The sequence below is a fragment of the Brienomyrus brachyistius genome, chromosome 1 (assembly GCF_023856365.1).
Source record: "Brienomyrus brachyistius isolate T26 chromosome 1, BBRACH_0.4, whole genome shotgun sequence".
Taxonomy (NCBI): Eukaryota; Metazoa; Chordata; class Actinopteri; order Osteoglossiformes; family Mormyridae; genus Brienomyrus; species Brienomyrus brachyistius.
Genome location: NC_064533.1, coordinates 3513825 through 3527177, shown reverse-complemented (window position 1 = coordinate 3527177; position 13353 = coordinate 3513825). Strand labels below are relative to the sequence as shown.

At 50.3% G+C, this 13353-nt stretch overlaps 2 protein-coding genes across 5 annotated transcripts; one reads left to right on the top strand and one right to left on the bottom strand.

Moving 5' to 3' along the window:
* Positions 1-56: 56 nt before the first annotated feature.
* dennd11 (DENN domain containing 11) lies at positions 57-7574 on the bottom strand. The gene is made up of 9 exons (XM_049021430.1): positions 6951-7574; positions 5308-5407; positions 5068-5226; positions 4156-4318; positions 3810-3948; positions 2842-2973; positions 2607-2757; positions 2331-2399; positions 57-2184 (listed from the first exon to the last, which is right to left on the bottom strand). The coding sequence occupies exons 1-9, from the start codon at positions 7333-7335 to the stop codon at positions 1989-1991; spliced, it is 1494 nt and encodes a 497-aa protein (XP_048877387.1). The 5' UTR covers positions 7336-7574; the 3' UTR covers positions 57-1988.
* Positions 5656-12927, top strand: wee2 (WEE2 oocyte meiosis inhibiting kinase). Of its 4 annotated transcripts, none has more exons than XM_049021418.1 (12): positions 5656-5766; positions 8485-8738; positions 8831-9036; positions 9186-9237; positions 9583-9752; positions 10736-10857; positions 10942-11088; positions 11164-11262; positions 11385-11470; positions 11572-11742; positions 11901-12049; positions 12525-12927. In XM_049021418.1, the coding sequence occupies exons 2-12, from the start codon at positions 8487-8489 to the stop codon at positions 12691-12693; spliced, it is 1623 nt and encodes a 540-aa protein (XP_048877375.1). In that variant the 5' UTR covers positions 5656-5766; positions 8485-8486; the 3' UTR covers positions 12694-12927. The 4 variants fall into 4 exon arrangements, with proteins under 4 accessions (XP_048877375.1, XP_048877347.1, XP_048877356.1 ...); XM_049021390.1 differs by lacking the exon at positions 5656-5766 and adding an exon at positions 7854-8024; XM_049021399.1 differs by lacking the exon at positions 5656-5766 and adding an exon at positions 7927-7958.
* The last annotated feature ends 426 nt before the right edge of the window (positions 12928-13353 follow it).

The following is a 13353-nucleotide window of genomic DNA, read 5'->3' as shown; positions in this document are numbered from 1 at the left end:
ATGTTCCAGAAGGGAGTAGAGAGACGGGCACAATGGATGCTTATGACGTCACCAGGTTCATATGCGAGTCGGACGCTTTAATGAAACAAAGCAGTCTTATAAAGTACCGTGCATACAAAGATGACCTCTGACCCCGACTACAGCGCCACGTCACGCCAAGTACATGCTGGCGGTTTCAGGTCATTCACGACAGAAATTACAGTTAGGGTTGGTCAGACTAGAAGCACAATAAATATGTTATAGCTGGTGGTGTAACATTCACCAAGGGGCTAAATCAGCCTGTCACTTTAACTCACGATTTCCAGGTCACAGACGTACAGTTCAGGTCCAAAAAGCAAAAATCCAGATCAAGATTTAGTTACGACCAACTACTTGAGTACTCAGTGACTGTGGCTCTTTATACTCTTATACTGGTTGGTTGAATCAAAATCTTGGTCTGGATTTTTGCTTTCTGGACCTGAACTGTACGTCTGTCAGGTTATATCCAGTGTAACTGGCAGTTTGAGGGTCACATTAACACATATATATTGTGCAAAAACACGTATCTTTACAGTCATTATGTAAAAATAACATATAATACCTCCATGTCTCTGACAACATACAAATTAAAACTGTACTGTACACTCATCTCCAGCTTCTGGTTTCACACTAGTCACTTCCCTCAGCATTGAATGGCTAGTATTTAATAAGTTGTATATATTTAATACTTTCTTAAAGTACATCTATTAGCATCCTCAGAAAAAGAGGGACAGTATCATAGGTACACGAATGGAGGGGTGCCACTCTCCGCTCTCTACACTCGCCGAGGCAGGGTGCTCACTGCGCACGCACGCACACACACACGCACACACGCACGCACGCACGCACGCGCACACACACACACACACACAGGAATCTCTCAACCACAAGTCACTGCCGTTCCTCCTCGGATCTCGCGTGGCCACTCCTGCTTCGCTTCTTCCTCTGTTTTCACGACCCAACCTTTCCCGAGACTTTCACCAATTCCTGTTCCCGACAGGCACTTCTCTGCTGCCGTCTTCCCAGATCATGGCAGGCCCTCTCAGAGAAACAGAATATTCCTCTTTTAACACTCTTCAGCTGGCGGGCGCTCCTGTACGCTCCTCTGGAGAGAGGAATGAAGAACCTGTTTTCTGTTTTTGAAGAAAGGCTACTTCGTACGAAGGATGAGCTGAGGTCACGAGGGCGATTTGCTGCTGCGGTTTGTGCAAACGGTTCACATCAAGAAGCGGAAAACACCCCCCCACCCCCCCCCCAGCACACAGAGATGTCACCAAAAAAGCGGAAAATTAGTTTAAAAATGAGTCTTAAAATAACGATTTCAGGTGCGTACCGAAGGTGGAGGGGGGCTAGAAAAACATGCAGCTGTGAATTTGGTTTGGTCACAGGGACAAGTTGAAAATCTCACACAGTAAGACAACTGAAACTAGACTACAATTCCCAGAAGCCCATAGCAATCCATAGGGATCACACCATTGGCCCAGACTTCCATACAATCAGTTGGCCGAGAAGAAACCATAAAGCGAGACTATACTTTCAGAGTCAGCAGTACTTGTGACGCAAGTAGCTGGAAGAGGCACATTAAATCAGGTGAAACGTTGATGCTGCCCTCTCGTTATTCTGATCTTCTCGCTGACACCTCAGCAAATATGGGAGGGACCCAAAGAGAGGTCACCGCAGGTCAAACTACAGACGCACTTGCCGCTAGACCTACGCACTTAGCTCAGTTCATACTAGGCAGGCTGCGTGTGAAACGGCTTCACATTCGGGGCACAGGAAGTGCGAGTCTCAGGGCTGGTTAGAGGAGGCTGTGGCTACACAGGGAAGCAGTCTGTGAGCCACCCAGGCACCCAGGAAGGTGCATCTTTCCAAGTTCTGGGTCACCTTGCAGGAGAGGATTAGAGTTTCCGGAGGGAAAGGCGGTATCTCCAGGGCAGGACAGAGAGGATGAAGGCGGTGGCCCCCCAGCCTCAGTGGCAGCAGGGGTTGTCGACGACGAGCATGGCGTCGATGCCGTAGAGCTCCAGAAGGTCGACCAGAAAGCCCTGGTCACCCTGGGGGTCCAGGCCCATGGCCCGCACGTGCTCAGCCGTGAGCGTGGGGTCTGCGCTGCTCGCCACCTCGGACAGCGTCTGAAAGATCCGGTTGTTTAGCTCCATGAAGAACCTGTTGAAGATGGAGGAGGAGCTTCAGTAACACAGTGCAGAGCTGGTCCAAACATCCAGTACGCAGGAGAACCCTTGGCATTGACCTATGGTGAGAGATACACAGATTAGACTGGCTGTGTATCTACTCACAGGGAATCTACTCACAGGATGAAGAGGTCCTCTTCACTGGAGGAACAGTCTCCATCCACTTCCTGTGAGTATAACAGCATCTGCCTGAAGAGATCATCATCATCGTTGTCATCCTCATCATAGTCAGTCACCACAATCATCATCATCGTCATCCTCATCATAGTCAGTCACCACAATCATCATCATCATCGTCATCCTCATCATAGTCAGTCACCACAATCATCATCATCGTCATCCTCATCATAGTCAGTCACCACAATCATCATCATTGTCGTCACCATCCAGTCCTACCTCTGCTCAGTGAGCTTCCTGTACTTCTCCCGGTCCGCGCGGTTGAGTCTTAGCATCGGCTGCAGGCTCTCTCTGTGCGTCTTCACGTTCTGGTTGTCCACGTAAACATCATACAGCTCCTTCTTCTCCTCGAATATCTTCTCTGTGGTGCCTTCAGGAGAGACCACACCAGAGACGGACCGTGAGCATTCATGTCGTCATCAACTGACCACTCCGGCCACAGGTGGGAACTCACAGGCCACGTAGGACATCTCAGTCTCCAGGGCGGCGATGTCCGCCACGTTGATGTAAAAGAAGGGGCGGAACTCCGGTACCGAGACCCCCACTCGCGGGAGGGAGACGTTGGCCAGGCAACAGCAGCAGTACACTGGGGGCAATAATCAGGATTCATGGTTCACTTTCAGCATCAAATTCAGTGCTTCTTAATACCATTTTTATAACCTCAGCAAAAATAAAAATACCGCCGTGCGACAGAGAGAGAGAGAACATCAGGCAGGATATGAGCAGCAGTCTCACAAGGCTGTACGTCTCTCAAGAAAGTTCCTCACTATACAGGTTCTAAAAGCCATCAAAGAATCGAAATATTTCAGATGGGCTCCAAATGGGAGGGTTCTGTGCCGCCAGCAGACCTTCCCAGGGTTGTCAGTGAGCAGCGGATATAAACTGGGATTTCATTCCTGAGGTAAACATCCAGAACATCAAAAAAAGCATCACATCAAGGTCAAAGATTCCAGTGCCCCCCCCCACCCACCCATCCTGTTCTTGGATTTTCGAGATTTTCAAAAATGTATCAGAAATACTCCCAGCACCTGCTAAATCTATTTTAAGATGTTATGGATTCCTGAGGAACCCCAGTAACAGCCGTGGGGGAAGCCAGTCCCTCGACCCCAGAGCGGGCGGCCCGCACGACACACGGCCTACACCGTCACCCACGCGCAGATGTGCAGACGGAATTTTACCTTAAACGGTTCTTTGTGACTGCAATAGTTATTGCACTAACGATATTTCTCTACACGTCCAGGGACTGGGAGAGGAAGGAAATCATGTTTGTTCATTCTTTACTTCGTCAGGGTCCTTGTCTAACATAATAGGTGCATATACTGTATGTGTGTGTGTGTGTGTGTGTGTGTGTGTGTGTGTGTGTGTGTGTGTGTGTGTGTGTGTGTGTGTGTGTGTGTGTGGGCACACAGACACAGCGCTCACCTCTGTAGCACACCACTCCTACAGGGGGGGGCGAGAAAATGACGATGCGTTTCCGAAGCAGGGAGAACTTCCACAGCACCATGATTTGCTCCCCAAAGAAACGGATGAACTGGGACATGCAGCCAGCCGGATGTGTGATCTGTGTGGGGGGGGGGGGGGGGTGTTTAGGTCCCGATCAAAGGCTAAGATCACAGGACTATAACCTAAAGACCACCAGATCAATTCCAGTAGGGTGTTGCTGCTGTACCTTTGAGCAGGATACATACAACCAAACTGCATTGATGGGTGAACGACCATCAGTCCAATCACTGAATGTAAATATATGACAGGAGAACTCGGCACCCACCTTCATCTCGGGGTTCATGCAACAGCGACCATGTGGGGGCGCAGTGGAGGTGCTGGTAGGACAGGTAGTGACCAGGCCGTTCCCCCCCAGCGGCAGCACCGCCTTCTTGTCCTCGTAGAAGGCCTCCAGAGGCGAGTACTGTCCCGGACACTGAAGCTGATGTCTGTGCAAAAAACAGCCACAGGGTGGTCAGGGGTCTTTACTGACACCTGGCCACCCAAGACGAAACTATGGTCAAGACCTCAGATCCGAGCCACTGCTCAAAAGGCACACAGCCTATTTGTACTGAAAAGTAAACAAAAATCAGCTCAATATCGATTCCACGGTGTAATTAAGACGCTAAACAAATATTTCGACACCAGCCACAGTCATTATTTGCATGAACTGCATCATTTTGCAGTTAAAGACAATTTTACCTTATCATGATGTGTATTATATACCTGGAATGATTTTCACAAGAAATATCGGAACAAACTTCCACTTAACTAGATCAGAGACATTTCTTTCTGCTGGAAATATGAAGGTGAAAAACTTTTTTGCAGACTAAGATGCCGTGCAAAATGGTCACGCAGGTCTGTGTCCAACGTCAATCAGTCAGCTCAAACTCTCCCAAAAGGTCCATCCTATTCTGTGACTAATGTAGAGCGTCTCCCATTCCCTGATCATTTCTAACGCTGATTTTCCATGATTCCATGGCGATATTAATAAGTAAAATTTGCACAAGCCGGCTTTCAACTGCCTGCGAACCAGTAATCAAGCTAAGGCCCGAATGAACCGATCCGTCTGGCAGACTTTCCCCTCAAAGGCGCGTGAGCTTATCATGGACTCCTGAGCTGGCAGCTGTGCTGGAAAGACAGAAGGGACAGCGATGTGGACCAGAAGAGAGGAAGGCAAGGGGAGGGAGTCACCCACCTGACCTGGTTCTCCAGGAAATGCATGTAACGATACAGTAGGGTGTAGGACGGAGTCAGGATGCCCACAGACTTCATACGCGCGCCTCTCTCTAGCTCGCTCTCCACGGGCATGTTGGCAAAACACGCCAGGCCAAAGAAGCAGCCCTTCCTGAAATATCTAGAAAGAGATGGGGGGGATTGGTGGGTGGCCGCGGGGGTGGCATGCCGTACGTGCGTGCTCCGGAAGAGAGACCCTTACATGAAGTCATTGGCGATTCGATGGGAGCCGCTGGCCATCGACTTGAACTCCACCCCTTCCAGGTTCACATCCGGAGGCAAACACCACTCCACCATGTTCCCTGTCAGCACAAGCGGCCATAATACAGGCAGATGATAGCAGCACGGGGTAAGAAGCGGCCCATCATTACCCAACGTTAAAGGCACCCATCAGACGCAGGAAAACCCACCGCTGTTCCCTCAAACACCACTCAGAGTCACTTCGCAATCAAAAGGGGAAGTTAGCGGTTAAAAGCGAACGCAATCCTGAGGTCTCCATGTGTCACGCCGACACGCAGCCCTCTCCTAAAGCACAGCGAGCAGGAAGCCCAGCTTTTGCAGGCCAGGCGGGGTCCATTATGAAGAGGCAGGGTGGGAGCACAAACCCCAAAGAGAGACCGCACAGCTCTGCACAGACATGCCAGAGATCCTGTCGGACCAGGTAGGAGACTGACCCATGTCCTGCACAGCATATCAAGCACAAAATGTAAAGCAAAATAGTGCCAGTATGAGTGACAATTTGCATTTGAATTTTGCAGCTTTTAATTAAAATGGGAAATCCAACCCATTCCTTTCAAACCTTTCCAATTAGGCCCTCCGCAGTCCAGTGCTAATCGTGCAAGGAGGAGGGTAAGAACAGGGTGCAAGATGCACTAGTGAGTACAAGTCACCTTGAGAGTGTCTGTCCTGTAAATATATGAAAGTAATTTTCAAAATGTGGCACACCTACACCACTGAGGATTTAAGTGGCCTATGATTTAAAATGTTTAAAACAACTGATGTGTGCTACAGTGAGCACAGTAAGTGGCCCTGAACGAAGAAGTCATTAAACAAACTGGCGTTCAGACGTCGGCGCGTCTCCCTCATTAAAAATGAAAGGCGGAGTAATGGATTGGAGAGCTAGATATCTGATAACTGGAAAGGCGTCTTGTGACGCCTGAGTCACTCGGCTCCCTTGGGAAGCGCGGCGCGCCCCCGCACGCGCGTGCACGCGCACAGGTATTTAGCCAACGCGCGAGGGCAACTCGCCGCTGCTGGCGGTCGCGTGGCCTCGGCGCCCCCCGACGTCACAACGTCCCGGGCGCGAGCTGAGGCTCAGCTCGCGCGGAAAAGCCCTTCCACCTGGCAAAGGCTCGTGCTTCGCGGTTCCAGCATCCGGCACACTGACGAGCGACGGCTATTTATAAACCAAGCAAAACATATAACGCATCTCCAGGCAGACCAAGCAGTTACATTATGTCCCTTTCTCACCCTGCACCGGTTTACAATACCCCACTGTACCCAGTAACCGTTCCGAGAGCGATGATAGTTGCTTTGGTGTTTAGTTACTGGGCTCGTGATCAGCTAGACAGTAGTTGCTCCAGGGTGCCACGACCGAGTTTGTTTTAGGCAGATAAACACAGCAACAAGAGGGGCAACAAAGGTCACAACAAAAGCATACAATTATATATAAAACACAAAAGATAAACATACGAGCTACGCGAGACAAAAAAAAAACAATTTCGGCTGCGAGGTTGACTACTGACCTGCAGACACCGCTGTGAGGTTTACAGTCAGTCACCCCCACCTTTCATGCAGATACCCACTGCACCTTTAGCAAGTTTAATGCAAGACCCCTTCACTCACCTGAGCGTGTATCAAAGGTTACCACAAAAACAGCCACGATTTGGTCCTTTTCCTCCCACTCAGACAGTCTGCGCTCTTTGTCGGACACCTCTCCCCACGCAGAAAGCGCGCCATCTCCCTTAGCAGGGTATTTAAATTCCCATCCCGATCCGTTATACACGGAGCCTGCACAGGTGGTTGCCTCCCCGCCACCGACACCCGGGACAGGCGCCGTATCCCCGGAGCTCGTAGTCCAGCCGGCGCCAGGAGCGGTACTGCCCACAGACCTGCAGTTAGCGGGACCTGCTTCGGACTCATCCCTCTGCCGGGGAGCCAAAGTCGGCGGCTCCCCCGACGGAACCTCCTCCCAGTCGAGCAGCGGAGCATGGTCCGACTGCTCCACCATCGTCACCGGGACCTATCCTCTGACGTTCGTATCCAGATAACAAGCCGAGAGGAATGAATGCGACGCAGTTAGCTTCCCTAACAATCCCGCTATTGCGGCGTGCCAACCAGCAAAGGCGATCACGTCGAATAAGCGGAGTCTTCGCTTAATCACCCGGCTGCTACATTACTGGATCCGGCGTCGGTTCTCCCGATCTCCGTCCGCATAAGTATGGCCGGTTACAGAAACACAGGGCGCCGACCTGCCGGATGTTAGTGCGCAGCGCGATGGAGGCGCCGGACGAGCGCCCCCTTCCGCTCAAGCAGGCGCACTGAACCTACATAACCCAAATGTAATGTCTGTTATAGGCACCTTTAAATGAAATAGCCACGCTTCGTGTTTTCTAATCTATATGTATCTGTAGTACGTGTGATTTTTATTTTTTATTCCCGTATGTTAAACATTGGCCAATAGCGCAGCTGACGGCGCCAGTTCCAGCTCCCACCCGACGGGTCGGCGGTGCCGCTCAGGTGCAGCCGTTCGCTGGGCGGGACCATCAGTCTGACGTGCCGTTAATTAAAAGGATCCGGCTCCGTTCAGCCGAAATTCGCGGGAAATTTAAGCTTGTTGGAGTCCCACAGTGAGTAGGTATCTCAAAGTACTAACAAGTACATAAACCGCCGTCCACATGCACGGATCCAAACGCGAAGGTATTTTATTATTATTATTTTTATTATATTAAACGTGGTCTAAAATGCTTAGTAGTCCGAATACGGAGTTACTTCCATCGTCAAATGGCGAAAGGTCTTTTCTTTAAAATGACTTGATTTTGAACTGCACTTTTCAACTTTTCTCTTTTTCCCGTTTGTGTATAATTGCAGTTGGCTGGGATAATGCCGAGTCTTGATTTTTCTGCACTAAAACAAACGTCCCAAAATATCTTACGCATAGGCCTTCATAAAGCGCTAATTAAGCCATGCATCTCAAAGGCAGTCAGGCCGATCGGACAGGGGTCGGCTTTACGGTCCAAGCGGCTCCTCCAATAAAATGCAAACTCCCGTGTTCATTTTGTCGGAGCTTTAAATAAACATTGCGGAGTCGGCTGAGATTAATCGTCCTGTCCGGGAAGGTGCGTTGTTAAAGTCGCTTGTGCCTCCCCCGTTGTGGCAGTGATGGAAGCGACCAACGTGAGCGGGAGGACGGTGCAGCGGCTCGATTACTCCAGCTGCGAGGAGGACAGCAGCGACAGCAGCGGGGACTGGGGCCTCCCGGGCGCGCGCAGCCCCGGCCCCGCCTACAGGACCCCGCAGGCCGCGCGCCACTGCGCACGAAGCGTGTCGGACTCCCCAGCCAGTTCCAGCACCCCCCTGCACTACGCCACCTGGAGGAAACTCAGGCTGTGCGACTCGCCCAGCACACCCAAAGTCCGTGCAAATGCAAACTATTAAAAATGGTTTGGACCAATATAGCTCCACCCTAATAATAATGCGTGTGACGTGTTTAATGCCCTCTATAGAGCCTGCTGTCGAAGTCAGCCCTCACGAGCTCCAACGGGAAAGTGTGTCACAGGGTCCTGCGTTTCACTAGCGCCCCTGACCCCACCCGTCAAGGTCACATGGCGTCCGTCAACGTGAACCCCTTCACCCCCAACACGTTCCGCCGTAGTGGGGAGCACAAGAGAAAGAGCTGGAGCGATGAGGATGATGAAGACGGCCAGCTGAGGTAGCCGGACTGCATGCTGGATGTTGTTTTGCCTTTGATGCATCTTTCCTGCAGTTTCTCTGAGGTCCTTTAACCTGCTATCGCTGTCAAGTATCATTTTGCTGAGTAATGGATCCTGGCCAACAAGCACTGTGCCCCGGTTCCCCCAGAGAGAAGACGGATGGTAATTCATCAGAGGATGAAGCTTTTCTTCCCTCTAAGGTATAAATTCTCGCAGCACTCTATGGTTCAGAGGGAATATGGTCAGATTCCCTTCATTTCTTTCTTGAGGAGAAGGTGAAACACCACTACTGACCCCTCCCCTTAGTTTTGCAAGGCTGGCAGTCGATCAATATTCTGTCCATTTCTTTAAAAAGGAGGGGAGGGGGTGAGAGGAGGGACCCCAAAGAAACCATGGAATGTGGACAGACTGAAAAGCGGAGATTTCAGTTCTCCTGTCAAGCTTGAGTTTCCGTAAAACGAGCCAGGAGACCTGCGTCCCTTAACCGCTTCCTTCTCGCTGACGGACTGACTGACTGTGACCCCCCCTCCGACCCCCACCTGCAGAGACTGGCTGTGCAGGCCTCCATGTTGTCACGGTACGAGAGCGAGTTCCTCGAGCTGGGCCGCATTGGCACGGGGGAGTTCGGCACGGTCTACAAGTGTGTGAAGAGGCTGGATGGCTGCCTGTATGCCATCAAACGCTCCCGCCGGCCCCTCGCCGGGTCGGCTGACGAGTGAGTCCCTGTTGTGGGGTGGGTAGTTATCTTAGCTCTAGTCCGGCTGGATTAGCATTGGTCTCATTATTTCACAGAGCATAAATTCCTCGTGGTTCAATCTGTACCTTGCAAATACAACAAAATAGTTTTCTGAGAATGTGGGGTGTTTTTAAGCAGAGCATCCTACTTTTTTGCAGGGGAAAATTTACAAAGTGGGACATTGGTGCTTTTCCACTGACATACAGGAACCGACCCATACCTAAGCCATACCGCTAAGAGGCGCTTGTTACAGCGCGGTTCCAGCTCGCTTCGGTTTCCTACTGCAGATGGGTCAACTTGCTGAAGGCATTGTAGGGTTTGGAGAGTGACATCCACATAAAGCCAGGAGAAGCTTATTGACTTCACACAGTGTACATTATGGTGTGATGTGTGCTATTATTATTATTATTATTATTATTATTATTATTATTATTATTATTATTATTACTTTACTATGCTAATCCCATTAATACATCTGTGAGAATCGGCACGTTATGTTAGCATTAAATGCTAGCAAAATTAGCATTCCCTGTATAAATTTGCAGTACGAATCCATTCCGTTCAACTCTTCTATTGTACTTTAAGTAGGAGGATGGAAATTTTCAAGTTCCAAGTTTTCGGGAATGCATTACGATGTGCCCTGCTGCTAATAATGAATAATGTACGCTTTTTCCTTCCGATAATCCATTCACAGAACACTGGTACCTCCGTGCATTTCGACCAATCAGTTACGGCTTGGGTGCGGCTCGGTTCTGGGTGACAGTGGAAAACTGGCATTAGTAATGGATCTTATTGCTGAAGCTTGCAAAGGTCACGCTGGGATGTGGTCTACAGCCGGGCTGCTGATTTTAGTAGCAGGAAGGTCTCTCGCTAAAATGTCCTTTGACTTAGAGTGGTTGCTCAGCATCTCAGAACCTGGCGTGGAGGAAGGTCTTCAGCCATGGCTGTCGTCCTCCTCACAGGCACCTGGCTCTGAAGGAGGTCTATGCACATGCGGTGTTGGGTCATCACCTCCACGTGGTGCGTTACTACTCCGCGTGGGCGGAGGATGATCACATGATCATCCAGAATGAGTACTGTGACGGTAGGTCAGGACATCTGCTTGGGGACGAGGCAGCGACAGATATGGTATCCAATGGCAACGCTGTCCTTTGCCTCTGCGGTCCAGGAGGGAGTCTCAGTGATGCCATAGCAGAGAAGAAACAAGAAGGCTTGCTGTTCGTGGAGCCCAAGCTGAGAGATCTGCTACTGCAGGTCTCCATGGGTCTCAGGTACATCCACAGCTCTGGTTTGGTCCACCTGGACATCAAACCCGGTGAGTCTCAGATCCATGTGCACACACAGGGACACAAACCCAAGTCCGTTTTTTAAATCACGAATCCGCTTGTAGGCAATATCTTCATCTGCCACCGATCCACTCTGAGTGCCGAGAGTGTGAGCGAAGAGGAAGATGAGGAAGGTGGCACAGAGAGAGTCATTTATAAAATCGGTACCTTCACCCAAAGACTCATTTGGATAGATTTTAAACATCTCCACTTCTGTGAAGCTCGTTCTGTTGGTATGTGTAATATGTGCTCTGACAGTCGGGAAATGGTTCTGTGTGGCCGTCAGGTGACTTGGGTCACGTGACCTCAATCAGCAGCCCCCAGGTAGAGGAAGGGGACAGCCGCTTCCTGGCCAGCGAGGTTCTCCATGAGGTATGCCCTCCCGGAATGGCTGGGTATTGTGTTGACCCTGTAATTGGTTTGGCTTGTTCCCGGACCCTCATGAATCCATAATTTCTGCCCTAATTAACCAGGACTTCACTCACCTTCCCAAAGCGGACATTTTCGCTCTGGGTCTGACTGTACTCCTAGCAGCAGGTGCTGCTCCGCTTCCCCCGAACGGTGACGAATGGCACAGGCTACGGCAGGCCCAGCTGCCCCCCCTCCCCCAGGAGCTCAGTGCTGGTTTCCACAGCCTCCTCCAGGTACCCTCACCTCCCCCTTCCTGCCCCCCACACCCCAAACATCACTAAACAGACATGGGATGCTTGGTTCTTGTTTTCTGAGGACTTTGGTGGTGGATGCTAAATGCTAATGCTATGACCCGCAAATGCCGATTAAGCTGTTCGTCCGCATGTCCAAGATGATGCTCGATCCAGAGCCAGCCCTGCGCCCGTCTGCGTCTGTGCTGTGCAGAAACCCACTGTTGCGCAAGGAAGGAACCACAACGGTCGCAGATCAGCTGCGCAAGGAGCTCAACGTGGAGAAGTTCCGGACTGCTATGTTGGAGAGGTGCGGCCTGTTGGAATAGCCTGCCTTGGCGAGTGTTTAAAAATTCCTGACAAATTTACTCTTCAGGGTCTAATAAGCTTTAATCAGGCCAAAAATTATCAACTCGGGCATTACTTTTGTGATTCTGATTTGCATCCTTGAAACAAAACCCTCCTCCTCTTCTGATTTTCATACTCTAATGCGGAGTCAGTACGTATTTTTGGGTGACACCACCTCTAACGTATGTCAGTGAGCAAGCAGATGCACGACTTGGCAGGAATGTGTTAAAGGTCTGTCCCAAGCAGGGCTGTATGGAGGGGCGGGGTCATAGGGGCTGAATGCTGATTGGCCCCCAGGATCCCTCCTCCCTATCAATCACCAATTCAATTAGGTTGGTCCCTCTGATTTATGGCCTCTCAATGCCCCCCTCTGTAAAAAATACTAGAATCGCCCCTGGTCTCGATAAATGTGATGCATGTCTCCCTCCCACCTGCAGAGAGCTCCAGGAGGCCAGGCTGGCTGTCTTGTCCCCCCAGCAGCGAGCACGCCCTTGCCTGAAGCCACAGACCTCTGAGCTTGGGTCCCTGCCCAGGACGGGCCGCAGACTCGTTGGCCGCAGTGCCGCTAGATCCTTGAGCATCGCTTGCCCAGGATATAGTTCCTGAATGGGCTATGTGCTGGACTCAAATGACTCTTAGGCCTGTTTTGCATACTAAGTTAGGCCTCCTCTCTGGAGTATTGCTGCCTCCTACAAGAAGGCCTCCTGTCCTTAGTTCACGTGCAGGAGAGCATCCCAGCGTTGAGGTATCTTCACAGCCCAGATATGTAGGTCTGTGGAGCTGCCTTTTAAATGGCATAAATTATTTTTTCAATGTAAATAAAAGTTTTAAATGTTTTAATCTGGAACGTACCTTATTTCTGTTGTATAGCCAGGGATGTAGTAATCAGTCAGTAAATGTTGGTATGATGAGTCAATTATACACAGGAATTTTGCCTTTAGAGAGATTTTGGTAAAATGTTGGTGAAATTGATAGGTTTGGGGGAGGGGGAGTCCCAAAAGGATTCTGGAACACATCTGACCACAGATGGCCGGAGTGAGGTAAATATTTCAGGCAAATAAATTCAGAAATGAAAAATCTGGGATTGAATGTGTGCATTTAGTCAAGGGGAGAGAGGAGAGTCATTAAGGGAGGAAGTGAGTCGAGTGGCTTTTTTTGTAGGACACCTGAGCTGACATGTAAGCATAGCCTGGTGCAGTGAAGATGCAGAGGGGATCTTTATGGTGGCTGCTGACATAATGATGTCAGATACCGTCATTAAGGTGG

Coding starts and splice junctions, on each gene's coding strand:
- dennd11 (XM_049021430.1), bottom strand. CDS start 7,335: ATGGTGGAGCAGTCGGACCATGCTCCGCTGCTCGACTGGGAGGAGGTT. Junction 4,319..5,067: donor TTCCTGGAGAACCAGGTCAG/GTGGGTGACTCC, acceptor TTTTTTGCACAG/ACATCAGCTTCAGTGTCCGG. Junction 2,758..2,841: donor TGAGATGTCCTACGTGGCCT/GTGAGTTCCCAC, acceptor TCTCTCCTGAAG/GCACCACAGAGAAGATATTC.
- wee2 (XM_049021390.1), top strand. CDS start 8,003: ATGCACGGATCCAAACGCGAAG. Junction 9,238..9,582: donor AAGCTTTTCTTCCCTCTAAG/GTATAAATTCTC, acceptor CCCCACCTGCAG/AGACTGGCTGTGCAGGCCTC. Junction 11,471..11,571: donor CCAGCGAGGTTCTCCATGAG/GTATGCCCTCCC, acceptor CTAATTAACCAG/GACTTCACTCACCTTCCCAA.